Genomic DNA, 21,791 nt, shown 5'->3' with positions numbered 1-21,791 from the left:
GAATACGCATAAAAGTTAAAGATGAATCAGCATGGCCTGTTAGAAAGACTTCCGGATTTGGACTCAGAAGAACTTTGACACTTAATAGCTAATTAGGCCATTTATAATTGCTCAGGTTTAAGTTTATTCATCTATAAAGTGGGGATAATAATGCCTGTGGGACCTATCTCATAAGATTGTTATAAAGAATACGTGAGATAATGTATACAAAATGTATCATAAATCTCAGCTACTTTAATCACTGGGTGTTAAGTCTCTTACATTGGTGGTTTCATAACATTAAAAAAATTAGTTTATTTTTATTTAGTCGTTTATTTCCTACAGAAGAAGAGTCATATGCAAAGAATTAGGATTTCCAGTTATGGAAATTTAAAATTCTTTGGACTAGTTTCTATCTGAGAGAAAGGGAATAGTCTTCTATTATTATTTCAAAAATGAATTTTGGCTTGTAGAGATTAATATTGAAAATGAAATTTAATTCTTCCGGACCAAAGATGGGCATTTCCTTGTGGATGATGAGTCTCTGAGTCATACAAGCTAAAAAGAGAGAGTCTTTTCTTGTGCAGGGAATGACAGTATTCATATACACCCCAAGCAGAGTCCAAGTTCCTTGAGAGGGACTGTTTCACTTTTGCATTTATGTCCCCAGTGCCTAACACAGTTCCTGGCATATAGTAGTTACAATAAATGTTTGGTGATTGATTCACTCAACTGGCTACTTTCAAACCATAAACTCTGGAGCATGCACTACTAGGGTCTGGACCCTTTGGGAAAAAATGCTTTGAGTTGTCGGGAAGGCAATCACTGTGTCTTTATGTTTAGCACATGATAGGTGACACTTGGTTATGATTCTCAAAAATAAAAAATATTAAAAGAAAATTTCTCAATGTAAAAAAGTATGTTTTGATATTGTGAGGCTTTCCTGATGGAATATTTTCTTCTCCAAATTTTTTAGTTTGCTGGCTAATCACATCTGAGTAGAGAAATTAGGGGAAATACTTAAATAAATAAAACCCAAATGAATAAAACAATGAATTTTACTTATTGGATTTTATTCTAAGGATGGTAGAAATAAATTGTCATATATTTTCTATCTTTTCCGACTTTTTCAGTAGTGACCAGTTTTCTATTACACAAGAAGAAAAGACACTTTCTTTAAAGTTTATTTTATTTCTATAAAGAATATTTTTAGTTATGTTAGCTTAAGTTCCTTAATACGTGGTGATCCCTAATGACTATGTTTTGAAGTTACCGTTTTATAGATGATAAACATCCATGAGAAGGCAATAGTACAGAAACTCAATTCTTGTGTTCACCATGTTGCTTTTTCTTTTCATGAGGGACTTGACTCAGAGAAAAGGGAGACTTAATATTGAGCCGATCCTTTTCAGCCTCTTCTTCTTCATCATATCTCTCATCCTCATCTTCCACATCACTGTTCTGAGGACTAGAATGCTGAGAGCTTGTAGGTGATGGTGGCACTGATGAAGGCCTTGGAAATTTAAAACCTTGTGTCTGCCAGAAACAAACATTATAATGACCGGTTACTCTTTAGCAAAAGTCTGCTTAGTGAAGTTCTCCCATGTGCCTACTTAATAAAGCATATGCCAACATATTTGTCGTTGTCTGCCCAGGTACCAATAATCCGTGGTTTATCCTGACTCTAGTGGCTGATCTAATAGAGCAATCAGCAACTTGAAAGGCCCAGTGACTAGTGCAGTGGAAAGAGGGCTAGATCTGAAGGTGAAGAACCTAGGTTCGAATATCAGCTCAGTTGCCTACTTAACCTAAATAAAAGGAGATAAGTTCATCTGTAAAAGGAAGGGATTGGATTAGACAGCCCCTAAGATCCTTTCCTGATCTAAATCTGTGATCCTCTGTTGATCACTTCAAATGTTCTTCTGCTGATAGATCCTTTGTGTAAGTAATCAGTTATTTAGGCCAGGAAAATTTTGTAGATGGGCAGACCTAAAGGCGATAATGATACCTTTTATAATTAGAAGGCAAAACTAGGAATGGCCTGAATCCATTCAGTTCTTTTGGCAAAAGAGTCTCTGTTTAGCCCTTTTAAATAGAACTGTTCTTCCACTTCCCTTGTCCATTTTGCCCTTTGAAAGGGGGGTGGCATGGGGGAACACATCTATCAGTAGTGGCCATGCTGAAGAATGGGGTATTCCTGCTGTGGATGCTTTAACATTAAATCACCAAGGTTCAGTAAGAATTTTTATTGAAATAAGAGTTACTGTAGTTTCATTTTAACATATTTAGGACTTTTAAATGATCATCCAATCAAAACAGAGATTATTTGCCTTTTTGAATAGCTTCTTGATGAAGTTTTGTGAGATAACTAAGTCGTTGTTCAATCATTTCAGCCGTGTGACTCTTTGTGACCTCAAATTTGGGGCTTTTTTGGCAGAGGCACTGGAGTAGTTTGCCATTTCCTTCTCCAGTTCATTTGAGGAACTGGATAAGGAAACTGAGGCAATCAGGGTCAAGTGACAGGGTCAAGATAGTAAGTGTCTGAGATCAGATTTGAACTCAGAAAGATGAGTTTTCCTGATTCCAGGCCCAGCGCTCTAGCTACTGCTCCACCTAGCTACCCCCAGACCACTAAGTACACACACAGACTATATTGATGAAGGCAAAAATGCTTCTTTAAATGAATATTTGGAACCTTATAAGTGAATATTATTATTCTACCGCCTTTCAAAAACATTTGAGGTAGCAGAGTAATTTCTTTCAGTGTTGGGGTCAAAGTCTGCCCTCTGATCCCCACCTCACCTTTCTTTGGGAATATATCACCTACAGTTATAATGGAATTTAATAGGAAACATGCTTCCATGTTCAAATGCTATGTGCTGCTTGCCTAGGGAAATTTTTTTAGATGGCATGAAATAACTGGACCCTAGAGTACAATAGAAATTTCAAAGCTATGACACTCCGGCCCTGAAATTTGTTCTTGAGCCATAAGTACAGCCAAGTGAGGCAGGGTCATGTTTTATACCCACCAAGGGCTAGAGAATCTGTCCCTTGAGGAAAGAAATGTATGCCATCTGCTGGAGAGTTGTACAACTGCAGGTATCAGCAAAGGCCCTGAGGTGAGTTGCCATAAGGTGAGGCTGAATTTTGCAATACACAAAGTTGAACAGCAAGACTCAGAATGGAGCAAAAGGAAGCAAAAAGGAAGGGGAACAGTGGCCGCTGGTGGTAGGTGGCAGGTGATCAGAAGCGCTGAGGACAAAGCTAGGTGTTGGCCCAGGTAAAGGGGTCTTGGAGCACTTGGAGCAAGCCTCAGACCCTCCCTGGCTGGAGCCCCACCCAGTGTGAGCCACAACCACAGTACAAGTCTCCTGGAAAGAGATGCCAACTAGGGGGAAATTTCTTGATGCTATACGGGCTCAGATGTGAGTTCTTTATGTGTCCATTAATTTGTTCATAAAAATTTTTATGTATTCACATTTAGAACCTGATATTTTATAAAAAAAGAACTTGTAGCTAAACTTTTCTTCTGTTTTAAAAAAAATCATTTATTTTAAACATTCTTTTTTAAAAAATTGACTTCCAAATTCTCTCCCTCCCCCTCCCCTGCCCACCAAGAAGGCAAGCAGTACAGCATCAACTAACTATATGTGAAATCATGCAGTACATATTTTCTTATTTAGCCGTATGGCAAGAAGCAAGAAAAATAAAGAAATGAGAAAATGATACTCCAGTAGGCACTCAGAATTCATCGGTTCTCTCTCTGGAAGTGGACAGCATCTTTTTTTAATCACAAAACTTTGGAATTGTCTTGGATCATTGCAGAGGGGAGGGAGCTAACCAGTCTTCAACCATGTTGGCCTCTAGATTGCAATGATGGACTAGTCCTGATTTCTGAGAAATTTACCTGCAACCAGTCTTGCCCTGTCTATTCCTCCCAGAGATCAATCATAGCTAAGATTTTAATTCTTCTCTACATGGGGCAGGCATGCATGCTTGTCATCTAGAGGTTTCAAACATAAGTTTCTCCCCAGCTTGTTCAGAGAAAAGGAGAGGGCCATCTATCGACCAGGTGAGGGACATTAATCAGCATTCTCTCCTTTATTCTAGTGTCTTACAAAGAAGTATCCTTTCTCCTCACCAAAGCCAAACTCTCTAGTCCTACCCTTCATTCTATCCAGCTCCATTTTCTTGCTCACACAGTCATCAGTCTTAATTTTCATTCTCTTCGTATCTGCTTTGATTTGAATGTGAAGAAGTATTGTATATTGAATTTGTCAGTAATTATATGCTACTAATAGAGTTTCTTATGAAAAAGAAGTCTACGTATGTATGAATATATAAATACATTTTATAAATATTAGATATAACAATATTAAACATGGATAATAATAAGTTGTATATATACATATATGTATGTATATGTATACACACACACACACACACACACACAACTTTTTTCTTACCGTTGGTGGTGGTGGATATTCAGCATGGAATTTATCTGGAAAAGCTCTGCTCAGTGTCAGGCGTCTGGCATGCATGTAGTACTACAATAGGAAAACAATTTTACATTTTTTTTAAAGAAATATAATTTTATATGTTCTTCATTGGTTTCTGAGTTTTGAAACATTTTCTAAACATTTCATTCTTCTCTCACATCTGCGATACTTGTGGCATTGCAAACAGTACAAATTTACTTAGGTTCTGCCTTCCTTAAAAAAGCAAAGGCGGTACCATGCTATTTTATCTAATAAAAAATGCAAGGTCTGCATTGCCCACCAGGTAGCACTCTACCTAGGAGAAGAGTCTAAGTTTTTGTCAGTCTTTCTGTCATATTAGTTTTCATAAAAGCTTAAGTTATTACCCTGCTTAGCCAGCTTCCCCCATGGCTTCAGGCAGAAGTACTGGCCAATTTCAGAATTTAGTTACTGGATGAAATAGCATACCACTCAAAATGTAAAAGTATGTAATCTATGCTCCATACTAGGAATTCCATCACTTTTTCAACCCCCTTGCTTCTTGGTTTTCAGTAAACTTTCCTGTACCTCCATTTAATATAAAAGGAAAGAAATTCTAGCATTTACCATGCATACACAAATAAGAAATAAAATGGACTAATTAGTTTTAATAATATGGCATAATTATTTATCCTAATTCTTCATACCCCTTGATAAACTTCTCATACCCCTTGGTAAGTATACATAGCCCAGGTGGAGAACCATGGCCTAAAATAGCTCTTATCTCATTCCTGGACTCGTTTCTGCTGGTTCACAACCAACATCCACCAGACTTAGATTTACCTAGTATACTGTGATCACAGAGTTTATTTGATGAAAAAATAAAAGGAAAAGGATCACATTTTCCTTCATGAAGCCATTCATCTCTAGCCATCTAATAAACCTCTTCCCACTTACCCTACCAAATCTTTAGGAGTGGTTGGAGAAATTCCTGAATCACCTACATCTGTAGATCTTGGAAAGGAATAAGGGAAAGGGTACATATATATATTATATATATGTATGTATATATATATACATACATGTATGTATATATTTGTGTCCAGGACCAGTCTCCCTTCTCAGTTCACCATCCCCATTGAACTTGATTTCTGGGAATTTCAGTGTTCAAGATCTTCTTTTACCATAGTTATTCCTTTTTTCCCCTGCTCCAGGGTCACAACATTCACAGAGCTTCTCCCTGGCAGTCTCATTCAGTAACCAATATAGTGATCTGGCAGATCACAATCTAGTCTTCTTATGGAAGCCCCATAGTCCCAATGCATATATATTTTGCTTGTGTCCCTCTATCGTGTGGCTTTCTCTTTATTACAACTGTGCATTCCCCAAAACTTCCAGGGAGGGACAGTGGGCAATCTCCCTCTTGTATGTCCCAGGATCATCATGAATCTCTTTGCCACTCTTTACCCCAGGCTCAGAGAAAGATAAATCAAGCAGATAGAAGTCAAGGCATGGCCACAAATTACAAAATATAGAGGAAAAATGCTATTCTGGACCTGATTTTGACTAGTTCAATGTCAAATTGAGAGAAGTACAAATGAAAGGAACCTTGGGGGAAAGCATCTACTAAATCTTATTGCATTAGAGAAGAATAGTCTAGTATGCATTTTAAATGTTGGGAAAACCAATTTCAAACTGTTCAGAAAAAGGCAAGATCCAATGTCCTAAATTTCTGCAGAAGTCACTCTAAAAGCAAAAGTGGGGGAGGACTATTTAAATCAGTCAGTCAAGAAGTGTTTATTAAATGCTAGGCACTATGCCGGCTGCTGGGGATACAAAGAGAAAAATTAAAGAGTCCCTGCACTCAAGGTACTTAAAGACTGGTATGGTTTAGTAGGGATCTCATTTAGCAGCTCGAAATTTTAAAAGACCTTTTCTGGAAGATGGAAGCAAAGGCAGGCCAAAGAAAATGACCATAAAAGAGTAGCATCATTTTCTCTAAGTGTAGTGTCAGGGTTACCAGTCCCCAGAAAGAGCTAAAACTGGCAGAGCATGCTAAAGATAGCAAAAGGGAATTTTTCAAGGTTATGTGCAAGGCAAGAGAAAGATCCCAAAAGGGACAGGGCAACTATTCAGGACAGAGCAAAGTAAGTGAGATGTGAAGGTAGAACTACTCAACTCTTATTTTGCTCCTGTTTTCCCAATGAAGGGATACTTGAAGAAAGCTATCATAATTTCCCCATCTTCTTTTCTCTAGGATAAACATCCCCAGTTCTTTTAACATGATATGGACTAAAGGCTTTACATCATCTTGGTTGCCCTTCTTTAAACACTCTTGTTTATAATTGTCCTTCCTAGATTGAAGCACCCAGAACTGACTATGATACCTCAGTTATGGACTGACCAGGGTAGAGTATAGTGTAACCATTAGCTACTTGTTCCTGGAAAAGATACTTTTCTTAATGTGAGATTGCATTAACCTTTTTGATGGCTGTATTACGCTATTGACTTGTATCGACAAATCCGTTCTGCTACTTGTTGGACATCTTTGCCTCAGTGACCTTTAAGCATTTCCTTTCAACATGCCCAAAACATAACATTTTATATTTCTCTTTAAACCTATCTCTTCTGCAAACTTCCCTGTTTCTGTTGATGGCACCACCTTGCTTATGGTCTGTGATCTTAATATTCATCCCTAACCCTTTGTTCTCTCTCAAACCTCATATGTAATCAGTTGCCAAGTCTTATGTATACTTACTCTTTGATATCTAGTTTGTGTTCTAATCCACTTCCTCCTTTACACTAACATGGCCCCTACCCTACTTCAGGTCCTCATCACCTCTCATGTGGACCCTCAATCTCTAACCTATCACACTGATATTTTTAAAGGACAAATCTGATCAGGCCACCTCTGACCCCACTCAAAAGTCTTCAATGACTCCCTATTGCTCCCCAGGGTAAAAAAAAAATTGTCAAATTTTTTAAAATGACTGGAGAATTACAAAAAAAAATAGAAAAAACTCAAAGAAAATTACCAAAAACTACTACATTCAATATTATGCCAACAAAATTAAATACTTAAAGAATAAATATTTACAAAAATATATGTCCAACTTTATTTTTAAGAGAGATGCCAAACAATTGAAACTCAGAAGGAACATTGAGAAATCCACAAATGAACTCCAAAAGAAAAAAATTCCCTTGCATCTGGACGAGGGAAGTATTGTTACATAAAATTTGGAAACCACTGGCCTAAGTTTTGACCACTTCTATGAATGGTTCAGGTAGATGAAAGAAAGATGTCATGAGAGTTGAGGAATTAAGATGCCAAGGTGTTCAGAGGAAGGCAGTGAGTAGGGGTCAGAGTAGAAAAAAATACTATGAGCCAAGTACTGAATTTAATTGAGAGGAGACTTACTGACACCTGGAGATCCAGAGACGACAGCAACAAAGATCTGGACAGAATAGAGTGAATTTTAAAAGAAATGAAGTGTCTTCTCAGTTATGCTGACAGGAGAAGAGACTGAAAATGGAATGGAGAAGGAGTACCCAAACTCCCTCTCCTGGACTTATGTGTCAAGACATGTGAGAAAGGGAGCATGATCCTTAGAGAGGGAGCCAAGAGATAGTTTGTCTTCAGAGGAAAGCTAGGTTTCAGAGAAAGACAGAAAGAATGTGAAAGGAAGAGATCTAGGGTGAAAGGGTGTTTGTTAACAATAAAGAAGGATTCCACTGGAAAGGAAAGGCAGAGAACTAGGGAGAATTATGACTGAGTTAGTTGTGCAGTAATGATGGCAGCCAGCATCTGCCTCCTTCACCATCCTTGATGCAGATTCCTCACAGACCTGCACAGATCCCATGTTCATTCCTGACATCTCATGAGGCACAGGTCACCTGGCAAGGTGGTGCAATGGAGACAGTGTGGCCCAGAATGGAAGTAGAACCTGGGATCCTGAAAGGTGGTAGCTTAAGGACCAGGTGAGAGAGTGGTTTGGTCAGGGGCCACCATTTTTGTGCCTGAGGAAAGATCCTGACAGCCTACATCTGGTTCAAACTCTAATGTTCACTTACCCTGCCTAAGTATTTCCAGTCCAGCAGATCAGAGAGTCTTTCAGTTCTGTTCCTCTGGATGATTCTCTGGCGACGAGACTGTTTGCAGAATCCGTAGAGAAACTGAGTAAGCTGATTGCAGGACTCATCTGGTGAGCAGAACCTCCTATCCACAATGTAAATACCTGAAGGGCATGAAGGCCAAAACACTGGTAAAATTTCAGTTTTTTGTGACACAAGTTTTCTTTCTGCTTTCCGTCCTATTGTTCTTTTTCCTCCTTCCCTTTATACCCTGTTTATATTATTCTCTTCCTTCCTTCTTCCTTTAGATTGTCACCTGTTTTCTTCCTTGCCTAAAACCCACCCTTTTCCCTATGATCCTTTACTTTCTCTGTGACATCCTTCTAACTAGCTGTACTTGGTTAAAAGTAAAGAGCTGATAGGGTGGGAGCCTTGGAGTACCACACTAGTATGGCAAAATATGTGTGACAACAGTATTACAACCACAAAATGTCAAAGGAGAAAGAAATGGCTGTGTATGATCAAAGCCTGAATGTTATTTTCTAGCTTTATTTGCTGCTAGGTTGCTTAGATGTGGTCTAATTTTTTTTTACATACATTGGTTTTATTCACTTTTTTTATCATTGTGGCATGATATCATACCAAGAGTATGGTGAATTAATCCTATTCTTGCACACCATCTCACAACATCTTCTGGTGTTAAGAGAAATATGTAAGCAAACTTGTATAATTGCACAGTTGTCATAAAAGTCTATTTCATTGTTAGTGGGGTTCCTATTTAATGGATAAACACATTTAAATAACATATAGGTGACTATAATAGGATTGTACTTGTAACCCAATTTAATGTGAACTAACAAGAAGGTAAACTGCTCTTGTTTTGAAGCAGGAGTTCTTAATTTGGGGTCCATGAACTTGTTTTCAAAAATGTTTTGATTAGTATTTCAATATAAATGGTTTCCTTGGCAATCCAATATATTTTATTTTATACATTTAAGAACATTATTCTAAGAAGAGGTGGGTGGGTCATAGGCATCACTAGTTGCTGAAAGGGCATATAATGCATAAAAGGTTAAGAACCTTTGTGTTAGAGCATCCCTCCTAGGGAAAAAGAAAAAAGAAAAAGAAAAAGTCTACAAGCCTCATAGGAAATCTATTTAAAGGCCAAATCATGGGTAAAGTCAGGGCTATTTTAGTCAGAAATAATACATGCTTATTAATTTACTCACCCTCACATTTTGGTTATTATAATACTTATCCTGGACAGTAGAGGGCAAAATAGATACATAGAAAGCAAAGGAACTGATCCATGAACTAAAGGACCATAGGATTTAGAGCTGATAGGTACCTCAGAAATCATTTAGTTTTCTCCATTTTAGTGAAGAGACTAAGTCCCGGGAAGGCTCATTGTTTTCCTAAAGCTTACAGAAGCAGTAAGTGTCAGCACCAGGATTCCAACCCACATCCTCTGACTCCAAATTCAATAATCTTTCTACTACATTGCTCAGCCTATCCTCGTGATAATGACCTGTTTGGGGTATTGGGACAGATCATTGAGGTTTAAAACCTTGTCTTGATCTATAGTCATAGATGTAAATCTAACTTTTATTTAAAACAAGAACATAAATATTCATTAAATATATTGTTAGTTCTATAGAATCAGATATAAGACGAAAAACAGGCCAGCCTTATAGACTGTGTATGTGCATATGTGGAAAGAAAAAGACAGAGAGAGATAAAGACAGAGAGACAGAGACAGAGAGGAGATGATACAGATAGATGCATAGATATTTAGATAGATAGATATATACATAGATGATAGATAGACAGACAGATAGATAGATAGATAGATAGATAGATAGATAGATAGATCTCACCATATATATGTATGTGTGTCCATATATTTAATCCATCTTGTTCTAGGTTTAGCGGAACAACAAAAATCTTACCATAAGCAGCTGGGTCAGTTACGTGTTCTTGCATGAAACAGCCAAAGCCAGAGAGGTTTGTTGTCACACTAGGAATGCCCATCACAGTGCATTCAGCTGTCAATAGTCAGGGAGAAAGGTTCTACTTTATACTTAGAACAGAATTATCTTGTGGAGAAAATAGGCCATAGTTTCCATCTATCTAGTGCCAAAAAATTTCTAGTCCAGGTAGGAAAGGTGGTTGACATTTTCCTTTCCAAAAATACTTTTGCTTACTCACACTGAGTAGAGACCTCGTCCTAAATTGCAAAGCAGGCAAAGTATATCTTTAACATTCCCAGTTTCTGTCCCTTGCTGCCACCCTCCCCACTTCACAGTCACCAGTGAACTTCAGTTCTTTCCCTTTTCTCCCAAAGCCAGAAAAAAGGTTTAACAATTTTTTTTCATTTAAACTGTAAAATATTTATAAGACTTAGTGTTACCAAGGGATAAAGTATTATCTCTGAAAAATAAAATTTGTATTTTAATAGAAGTCAAAGTTTCAACCCAAAGCAATGAATATCGAACCATTTTCATCTTTATCATCACAGAAGCTTATAGAAACCCTCAGCTTGTTTGGTAAATCTGAATGTCAGTTGGGCCCAGAATATATAGAATAGTAGTATAAAAAATAGAGTATGGGCAGCTAGGTGGCACAGTGAGTACAGCACTGGCCCTACAATCAGGAGGACCTGAGTTCAAATCAGGCCTCAGACACTTGACACATTTATTAGCTGTGTGACCTTGGGCAAGTCACTTAACCCCAATTGCCCTGCTTTCCTCCCTCCAAAAAAAAAAGATTATTAAAAGAACAGATTAAAGCTGTTAAGTTTGGTAAAATGTAAGAGTGAATTTTTTCTTTAATTTTGGTTAATTACATTTAGGTAGAAAATCAGTGCAGCACGATGTAATTTATATGCTGTCTCTGAAACAGACCTCCATTTATTTGTATGAGAGCAAAACCAAATGAAGGCAGTTAGGGGGTGCAGTGTAAAGAGCTGTGGCTAGAGTAAAGCGGACCCGAGTTCAAATTTGACCACAGAAATATATTAGCTGTGTGACCCTGGGAAAGTCACTTAACCCTGCTTGCCTCCATTTCCTCATCTGTAAAATGAGCTAGAGTAGGAAATGGCAAACCACTCTAGCATCTTTGCCAAGAAAAGCTCAAAATTGGGTCACAGAGAATTGGACAGGACTGACACAACTCAACAATAAAACAGAGTCATTGAACAAAATTACTTTTTTACTAGTTGTAGGTATGATTTTCAGTCTTAAGAACTTATGAATTATTTATATGATGGGCTCATAGGAAATGTACATTTCAACTAAGGCAGGGGTCATAATGGTTCCCTGGCTTATAAAAGAATTAAATTTAGGGTCTTAGGGTCTTAGTTTTTTGGTGAAAATGTACTTCACTTCAGATTAAAAAAAAAGAGGGGAGATGGTAGAGCTTTAGATACTAAGATTAGTTAATTAATGTTTCTGACTTTCCCGGCAGAGATCACAAAGCATAGTTACCAATACACTAAAGATTTTGAAACATATATAGCTACTGCATAAAAGGAAAAAAAAATGTGGTCAATACAATGCTGTTTATTAATTATTTATATTAGAAACAGATTGTAAAACTCCAGGAATTAGCCAGAGGGCAAATGACAGCATACTGTTTAATTTGAGCATAGAGATAGGTGAGAGAGGAAGAAGGTTAGCCTTCATATTAAGTCTAAACTCAAAACACTTAGCTCTTTACTTTGTCTCTCGGTATGCATGTGTGTGTCTATATAAATGTGCATATACATATATATATATATATATATATATATATACACATACACACATATATAGATATATTTTCTGTCTACATGGTCTACAAAATATGAGATGATACATTCATTAAAATCAGGCTCTTGTTTGTATTATATATTCCTAAGCATAACACAGAATAGGGCTAAGATAGCCTGTACATGAGAAATAAATGATAATAAAATTAGTTTAAATATACGTTCACACTCATATTCTCAGGCCAGAATAAAGGATAGCTTTTAGTCAGTTACATTTTTCCTTCCTATTCAATGGTTAATGTTGAGAAATACTAGGAATTCTATGATAAATGAAAAAGCAAAATATGTTAATATAAATTAAGAGGGGATTAAGGTACTACAAACTGTTTTAAGAGATTTATGTGGAGTATTCAATAGCCAATATCAACTATTCAAAAATGAAACTAAACTCACTGAAGCTAAACTAACTAATTTATGTGAATAATACCCTGACTTCTTTTAGGGGACAGAAAGTCAGTTGAAAGGCTACCATGTCCTACATATCAGTAATCCTCTTTATTCTCTTCTCTCCTCATTCTTCCCTTAAGAACCTAGAGTTTTGGGGGAGTTTTTTTCAATGCTGATTAATTTGCTTCTTAGAAGAAACCTGAACAGTGAGATTATATTCTATGTCCATTTATATAGACCAATAGCTTACTCTTTCTATTGCAAAAAACCAGAAAGGTCTTTCACTCTGTATTTTATATTTCTTTGGACACTAGTATTCACTTTTTACTACAATTGAGTTTCTGAAGATTTTTAAAGTTCTTCATTGTTGTAGTCAAACCTATAATACATAGTTCTCCAACTCTGCCTTCCTTTTATCTGGGTGTTTGTTCAGTCATTTCAGTCATGTCTGATTCTTCATTGGACTTTTCTTGGCAAAGGTAGTAGAGTGATTTGCCATTTCCAGCTCATTTTACAGAAGAAGAAACTGGGGCAAACAAGGTTAAGTGACTTGTTCAGGGTCACATAGCTAGTAAGTGTCTGAGGCCAGATTTGAATTCAGGAAGACGAGTCTTTGTGACACCAGGCCCAGTACTCTATCCATTGCACCATCTAGCTACCCTAATTTGCCTTAGCTGGGTCTAAAATCAATAATTTCGCAAGGGCTATTGTGTCACAAAGACGCAATAGTTCTTTTGCCATTGATTTTAAAACTGAGTATTTTCTCTGAAACTTCTTCCTCTAAAATAACAAATGAAATTATTTCTAAACAAGCAAAGAGGCACATTTCTGGTTAACTATCAGACAAAAAAAAGTCAATATATTCTTTGCTTTCGATATAAAAGCAATTTTTTTGTCTTTTAATTAGGTGTCATAGATCCAGCTAAAAATGGTAACAGTGCTACTGGGTCCATGAGAAACCAATGAGGTAATGGTATTGAAAATAAGCTATGGAAAAGAAGAATACCTGAATGATTACACAATATACTATTATATCACTCTGGTATTGTATCATGCTTACACTTAAAAGTATACGCTCTGGAAGTTATTTTAGGGAACAAAGTAAACAATTGTTAATTATTTTTTTAAATGAGAATACCAAGAGGGTGAAAAGGATGCATGCATATGTCTGCATGTAGAAAAAAGGGTTCTTAACCGGTGATCCATAAACTTAAAAAAACAGCAGCAACATTTTGAGTTGTATTTTAATATAATTGGTTTCCTTAGTAATCCTATCTATGTGTTTTACTTTGTTTTTAAAAACATTATTTCGAAAAAGGGTCCATGGGCTTCTCTAGACTGCAAAAGGGGTCCATGACCCACAAAAAAGTTAAGACCCCCCCCCAATATAGAGGAAGCTAGGTATAACAATGGATAAGCAGATTGTACATAAAGGAAGGAATTCCTAGTTTCAAATCCTGCCTCAGACACTTAATAGCAGTGTGACTGTGTACTTCTCTTTGCCTGTTTCCTCATCTTAAAGGGAATAAATAATTTACTTTTGGGGGAGTTGTTGTGAGGATTAAAAGGTAATGCAAGGAAAGTACTTTGTAAATCTTAAAACACTACCTAAATATGAGTTATTATTATTATTTACAGTCAATGTCCCATTGTTCATAGTAATGAATGAGAATGGAAATGCAGAAAATAGAAAATGCAATTATCCCTTCCACATTGCAGGGGCATAGGAGCATGGCACCCTGAGATCTGGAAAATCCACATAAAATTTTCTGTCCCTCCCTTTGTACTAGAGAAATCTGAATAATTATGATATTAAAAGATAAAACATCTTAATATTATATAATAGTATACATATATTTTATGCATTTATGAGTTTTTAAATTTTTTCTCTGCTGTCTGCTGGCCTTTGCATGTCATCTGCACATGCGTCATCCCCAAAAAATCCCATTTAATTTCTTATGTCAACCCACTATATATCAGAAACCGTGATGAGAAAAGTTATGATGAGGAAGGGATAACTATATTACCTAATCTAATATATATATTATATAACAGGACACTGAAAATGAGTGCATGCTGGCCAGTAGAAATTCCCAGCTTCCATAAACACACACATACACACACACACACCCCTTTATACACATACTTCCTCATAAATTCATATTTTGCTCTGGTCCTCACCTTTGGATCAGACCTGTCTTCTTCCCTCTGCCCTCCATTCCAGGTCATCCTGTTCTCTTTCTTAAACCCACAAACCAACTTAAAGTTAACTATAAATCAATACAATTTAAAAAAATAAAGCAATTCTAGAAAACCATGATGAAAGCAATGTATTATTGACTAATATTATTTTTTAAAAATTTTTTATTGCTACCTTTTGTTTTTATATCACCTTAATTTCTGAATATATTGCACTCATCTGTTCTAACCAGTAAACCATCCCTTGCAACAGAGATTTTAAAGGTAGGCAAAACCAAAAAAAAAAAGCAGTTAAGGAAAGTCAACTGGTATCTATATCATCTGACAGTATGTTCTCAACACATGTCCACATGCATGTGCATGTGCTCATGCATGTGCTCACGCATGCATGCATGTGCATGCACACACACAAATCTTTATACATAATACTAACCTGGAGTATAACCCCAGGGTTCATAGTATGATGGAAATACTCCAAGATGACAGCCTCTCACGAACTCCTCATAATCCATAGGTAATAACGGACTGGTTGAGGAAAGGAATTCTGGATGTAAAATCACCTAGTTAAGCAAAACTCACATGAGAAGAAAGGAAAGGAGGAAATTAAAGCATAAAGGTATCTTATTGTTAATTATACAGTGTCTTAAAATCCTCTCTTTGACTTTTAGTGGTTTCTACAGCATGGCCTCCTCTTATCTTTCTAGCCTTGTGTAATGGCAAGCAAAATGGGACTTTTCACTGTTCTTTGTTTGAAGGGGACAGGTAAAGTGGGATCTTTTACCTTGGAGTGTTTCTCTGCACTAAGACAATCAAGAGTCACTATATTGTATATGATGTGGTGCTGGTGGTTGGAGCTTTCCCACACTGATTTCTCACGCCCTAAATGGTGAGCCTCAAGTGCCCCAGGGCCCTGAGACTGGCATATAAGATCTGAGGTTGGCGTTTGACTTTTGGGGGTACGCTCATTGAAAGTATATGGGTGACGAGACTCTGGGCAAGCCGTTAACTGCCCTGCCCCGGCTTTGTAACCCAGACAGATAGATGTTGGTGCTTCTCCAGTAACTATGAATTGTGATTTGAATCAGACAAGGTCTGTCTATTGATGTTTGTAATTTCTGTTTGTATTTGTCCTGAAGTTCAAGGAGCTGATCTTTTCTCCCTAACTAAATGAATGATACATGTATGTTTGATTAATCTGAGATTATAAACCCCTTAAAGTTGCTTTCCTTAGAAAAGCTGATCAAAGAACCTGTGTTAGCAGCCCTTCTGTGTGCTGGTTGCCACCGTAGCTGCTAGCAGATTGTTGTTACACCTTGTTCCCCTTCTTGTCTTCAGTAGCTCAGCCAGTCTGGCCTTCTAGCTATTCCTCACACGTGGCATTCCATTTGCAATGAACTCTCTCCTCATCTGGGCCTCTTAGAATCCTTTGTTTTCTTTAAAACTCAGCTTAAGGGCCACCTTCTACATAAGCCTAATCTTAGCTTTATATTAAGCTAATATAATAGCTTTATATTCATATTGCATGTATTTTGTAATATTCACATTATATGCACATGTCCTGTCCCTTGTTAGAACATAAACTGCTTGAGGGCAAGGGGTGTTTCATTTTTGTTGTTGTATCTCCAGCACCAAACAGGGCCTAGAACATAGCAGCCCTCTAATAAAAGCTTGTTATAGATTATCTTAATTCAGTAGTATTCATTTTTATAGAAGGTATAAAAGATTAAATTAATTGGAATTTGCTGCCAATAGGGCTCTAGAATATTATCAGTGCAAATTAATTGACACAGAATTCCCAACAGGAACTTTTACTTGAGGTTCAAACAGGGCCGTTTGTGAAATTTGTTAAAGTATTGCATTTAATTTGGCAGACATTAAACATCTATTATGTTCATGGCATTAAGCTGGGTTCCAAATTAATAAACCACATACCTTCTTTCGAATTGATTATTTCCAACTTTTCCTATATATAGATAGCTTGTTTGTACATAATCTACATGTTGTCTCTCCCATTAGACTGTGATATGCTTGACAGCAAGCACTATTTTTGCCTTTCTTTGTATCCCCAGCATTTAGCACTGTGCCTGGTGTATAGAAGGTGCTTATTCAATGCTTATTGACTGACTGACTGACTATTATATAGTTATCAGCATTTTGGCATGACACTGAGTGAAATTCAATTGTCAACCTGAAGTATAGAAATTGTCTTTCTTGATAAAATGTAAGGTCCTTGAGACTAGTAACTGTTTGATCTTTGTCTTTGTGTTTCTAGTGCCTAACATAGTTCCTGGAACATTGAAGGTGCTTAATAAATGCTTATTAATTGGAAAAAAAAACAAACTGACCACTGAAAATCTAGTTGGGGAAAGTTTCATCTAGGAGTATGGTAAAACTAGAACCATCCACATACAAAGTCAGTCCAGATCTGCAGCAAAACAAAAAGATAGCACAAATAGAAAAAATAAGTGATATTAAGCCTTTCAGGGATAGATCCTAGATCATAGAATCAAAGACTAGTGAAAGAGACCTTAAGGATCATCTATCCCTCTATCTTAAATTTTAATATTGGGAAACTGAACTCCAAGGAGATTAAATGACTTGCCCAAAGTCGTGTACCTAATTAGTGGCCAAGCCAAGATATGAATCTGGGTATCTTGATGTCTAGTCTAGTAATTTTGTTTGCAAATGAAATCACAGGCCCCAGTGCAAAAAGGAAAAAAAAACATAAACAAATGTTAATAAGGCATATTATGAGGATTTACTTGGTAAAACAATCTTTAGAGGATGTGCCAGAGGATTTGTCCAGATTCAATGCAATCTCCTATATTTGACTTTTATCATACAATAAGAACTTTTTAGAATTCTGATCTTTAAAATATTTTAAGTTCAGTAATGAAAGAGTTAATAATGTTTATTATATTCTACTACTTCATGAAAAGTAGACCAGTACATTTTAGCAAGAAATTAAACAAAGGTTTTAACAAGTGAAAATTTTAAATTCGGTTTAGCCCAAAAACCCCACCCTTCAAAGATTCTGGTAAAACAAGGTGTAATAACAATTTAGATTTGAAGATCTTTCCCTCCCATTAATAGGTCATGTGCCCTGCTTATATCACAGGAAGCTTAAGTCACATGTGGTGGGAGGAGCTTGCTGAGAGGAAAAAGAAAGTGTATCATAGGAAATGCTCAGAGAGAAAGCAGTTAGAGCTAAGGGAAAGAGCAGACATGGTTGTGCTGTGAGTGTGATTGCTGGTAGCAAGGCCCCAGCACTGGGGGCAGATGGTTATGGGATGAAGTGGTTCTCTGATGTGATATTGTGTATTGAATTCTTTGCTGCTATGATGGATTGGGCTTATTGGTTCTGGGCTCTAGTTCTCTGGTGTCTGAATAAATGTTTTACTTCTTCTACTTTCTATGCGAAGAGTCTCATATTTTGTGATACAGAACCACATAGGCATTTTGACAATTATCATCTATATTGTGATTATTGCCTTGCAATACAAGAGTACAACATGAGGTTGTATTCTTATAACCTGAGCTTCTCGTCTGTGTCCTATAGCAAAGATCTGTAAGTGAGAACTTAATTTTCCAAAACATAAGTCAGAACAATTAGCTCTACCTTGACTCTGTCTGTCCGGCTATTGAAAAGTCCAATCCGCCGGATGGTACTGAGGATGGGATCAGTGGAATCATCGATCATGTTGTGAGTAGTCACTGGAGGCAAGCTTTGTCTCTAGAGGTGTAGGATGAAGAAAAAAATAAGTTTTAGGGATAATCTATGTGTGATTGGAATCAACAACAGCTGATCATCAGCATTTCTTCATTATAACAATATCCTCCCATTAGCATGCCATGGTTTACAAAATGCTTTCCTCATAACCAAGAAAGTTGTGTAAGTATTCTCTCCATTGTAAAAATGAATATTTTGAAGTTGAGCAGTGAAGGGATTTGATCGATCACACAGTTAGGTTTCATAATGGGGACTCGAACCCAGGCTTTTTGATTAAAGGTCTAGACTCCACCCACTATAACCATACTGTCCTTCCTGTCATGATCTTCTACATACAGAGGAACCAAGTTCTCCTTGGGATCTACATCCCAAACAAGCCTATAGGGAGCATAGCAGACTCTTATTGGAAGGGAACATTTGAAATGCTTCTGGGTACAAAGACTCATGAAAGAAATGAGAGGAGTGAAGATTTCAACCAAGGCACTGAAAGAGAGAGGAAAATGGCCAGGGAGCCAACAGGCTGCTGTGTCTGACATTTCACACCATCAAGCAGAAGGCTTTCCCTTTTCTATGATGGGATGCAATAGCTGCAGATTTCTTAGCCATAGTTTCCTTCCAAAATCCCAGATCCAGTGCTTTGATACAAGCCTTCCAGGTCCTAGGGCATCTGAATTCAATCAGGGGTCAAGTAGCAAGTAGCCCTTTGTTCTTTCCTAGGTTGCTTCCTTATGCTGAAGTAATGGCACTAAATGCCAAGAGAATAGGTTCACAAGGCTGTTTTTCCTGTTTAACTAGTTTAAAAACCAAAGTTGGTAGAAAAGCTGGTTGTGAGCAGTGGTTGAATAGGTGGTGAATCCCATCAGGTTCTAGAAACTGGAATGTGGCCATGAGGTGCTGCATCATGGGAAGTTTGTTAGAAGAGATATAGACACGGGGCAGCTAGGTGGCACAGTGAGTAGAGCACCGGCCCTGGAGTCAGGAGGACCTGAGTTCAAATGTAGCCTCAGACTCTTGACACACTTACTAGCTGTGTGACCTCGGGCAAGTCACTTAACCCCAACTGCCCTGCCTTCCCCCCTCCAAAAAAAAGAAGAGATATAGACAGACTAGATAGATAGATAGATAGACAGATAGATAAGTAGAATTTTTGTGGCTTTTCTTTCTTCAGTGAAACTTTTGAATATTTAGTCAAATTGAGGCTATTTGATTTAGGAATTAAAGACCCAGTTAAAGACTCTCCCCCTTCATCACCCATCCCCTCAATAGATAATCAAAAGGATTCCCCTCCACTAAAATTGGTGTTGACCAGGCCAGAGTTTCACTGTAATCATTGTAATATCAAACTACCTTGGAAATTTGTTCTGGTGCTTTTCGCTGAAGTGATAATGTTGAGCTGCCATATTATGTTGCATTTTTGAATAACTATGGATGTGCTGTTTCTATAGAATTGGTGTTCATCATTATCATAAATTTAATACAAACTTTGAAAAAACAATCTGCACACAGTAGATTCATGATTTCATACAGAATCCTCTTTTCTCTTCCTCGTATATTGGAATGTTTGTTTTTGTTGGTAATTGTTAAGCTCCTGATAAAAAAGCAAATTAAATTTACAAATCTTTATGTTCAGTGGTGAAGGGAAGGAAGGGAGGGAGGGAGGGAGGGAGGAAGGAAGGAAGGGCGGGAGGGAGGGAGGAAGGAAGGAAGGAAGGAAGGAAGGAAGGAAGGAAGGAAGGAAGGAAGGAAGGAAGGAAGGAAGGAAGGAAAGAAGGAAGGAAGGGAGGAAGGAAGGAAGGAAGAAAGGAAGGAAGGAAGGAAGGAAGGAAGGAAGGAAGGAAGGAAGGAAGGAAGGAAGGAAAGAAGGAAGGAAGGGAGGAAGGCAGGGAGGAAGGAAGGAAGTGAGAGAGGGAGAAAGGAAGGAAGGGAGGAATAAAAGGGGGAGGGAGGTGGAAAGGAAAGAAGGAAGCAAGGAGGAAGTAAAAGAAACGTGAATTACTATGTGCCAGGTGCTGTGCTAAGAGTTCTGTAAATATTATCTCATTTAATCCTCACAACAACCCCAGGAGATTGATATTATCATTATTTCCATTTTGTAAGTGAGGAAGCTGAGACAGGTAGAAGTTAAGTGACTTGTTCCGGGTCACACAGCTAATAAGTATGTGAAGTAAAATTTGAATTTAAATCTTCCTGACTCCAGGCCCAGCACTCTACCAATGTAGTACCTAGCTATTTCTAGGTAGAAAGGAAGAAAATGGCCAGTGGGTTGGAAAGCATTAAAGAAGCACAAAATCCTCCAGTTCCACTAATCAAGGATAGAGCCAAAAACATTCAACTTTGGTCAGTCTTTAATGCCTGAAAAATGGAGGAATCACCTGAGAAAGAAATTCAGGGTGAGGGGTAATGTGTATACATTGCATAAGTAAGATGTGGAAAACATTCAAGGAGTGACACACACAATCCACCACCATGACTCCCTACATTTTCAAGAGCAGTATTGGAAAATTGCCTTTTTTGAAATGTCAGACCTTAGGAATCCACCTGGAAGAACTGTTATTAAGACTTGAGTTCTTTGTAAATCTCTTCCTGAGATGCACCGCCTTTCATACCCCAAAGCTCCTTGATTCAATCACCGGATGAGTTACTAGCTCCCCTTACCCTCCTGTAAATTTCTTTGGTGTTCTCATGTAGCAGTCATAGAGTCTCAAGAGAGTAATCTCAAGAATTTGTTTTTCCTATTCTATAAATTGGTAAAGGAAGCAAGCTGAGACTTAAAATTCTCTCTAATTCCCCAGAAGTTTGGGAAATGAATAATGGGAGAATTTATTATTTGATTTTCATCTTTTGTTATAGATCTTTCAAACCAGTGTAAATTGCTATGATGTTAAATGATTAATCCTAGCTGGTCATAGAGTTTCAGAACAAAAAAGTAAGGTCTATTGGGCAGTGGGTAGATAAATGATGAATCTTAACAGGTTCTAGGAATCTTAATGTGACAATGAGACACAACCCATATATCTCCACGTTTATATAATGAGGAGACTGTCTATCCTAGTTATACAGAGGATCATACAAAGTATACTCTAAAGACTAGGCCTTCATTCACCAATCCTCCATTGGAGAATGTCACTATAGGTAGTGATTACCATCTTTGTCCCTGGAT

The 21,791-nt window shown here is 37.3% G+C and overlaps 1 protein-coding gene across 1 annotated transcript in view; it reads right to left on the bottom strand.

Annotated features, from left to right (window-relative positions):
- Positions 1 to 1,033: 1,033 nt before the first annotated feature.
- GYS2 (glycogen synthase 2) overlaps positions 1,034 to 21,791 on the bottom strand; it is a 60,680-nt gene continuing 39,922 nt past the window's right edge. The window contains exons 11-16 of the mRNA XM_036759622.1: positions 18,521 to 18,634; positions 15,335 to 15,461; positions 10,457 to 10,552; positions 8,508 to 8,671; positions 4,446 to 4,526; positions 1,034 to 1,515 (exon numbers count right to left, since the gene is read on the bottom strand). Coding sequence (XP_036615517.1) covers positions 1,300 to 1,515; positions 4,446 to 4,526; positions 8,508 to 8,671; positions 10,457 to 10,552; positions 15,335 to 15,461; positions 18,521 to 18,634 — 798 coding nt within the window. The 3' untranslated portion in view covers positions 1,034 to 1,299. The remainder of the gene's footprint in view (positions 1,516 to 4,445; positions 4,527 to 8,507; positions 8,672 to 10,456; positions 10,553 to 15,334; positions 15,462 to 18,520; positions 18,635 to 21,791) is intronic.

Source organism: Trichosurus vulpecula, chromosome 5 (genome assembly GCF_011100635.1).
Source record: "Trichosurus vulpecula isolate mTriVul1 chromosome 5, mTriVul1.pri, whole genome shotgun sequence".
Taxonomy (NCBI): Eukaryota; Metazoa; Chordata; class Mammalia; order Diprotodontia; family Phalangeridae; genus Trichosurus; species Trichosurus vulpecula.
This window is presented reverse-complemented; position numbering and strand designations above follow the sequence as displayed.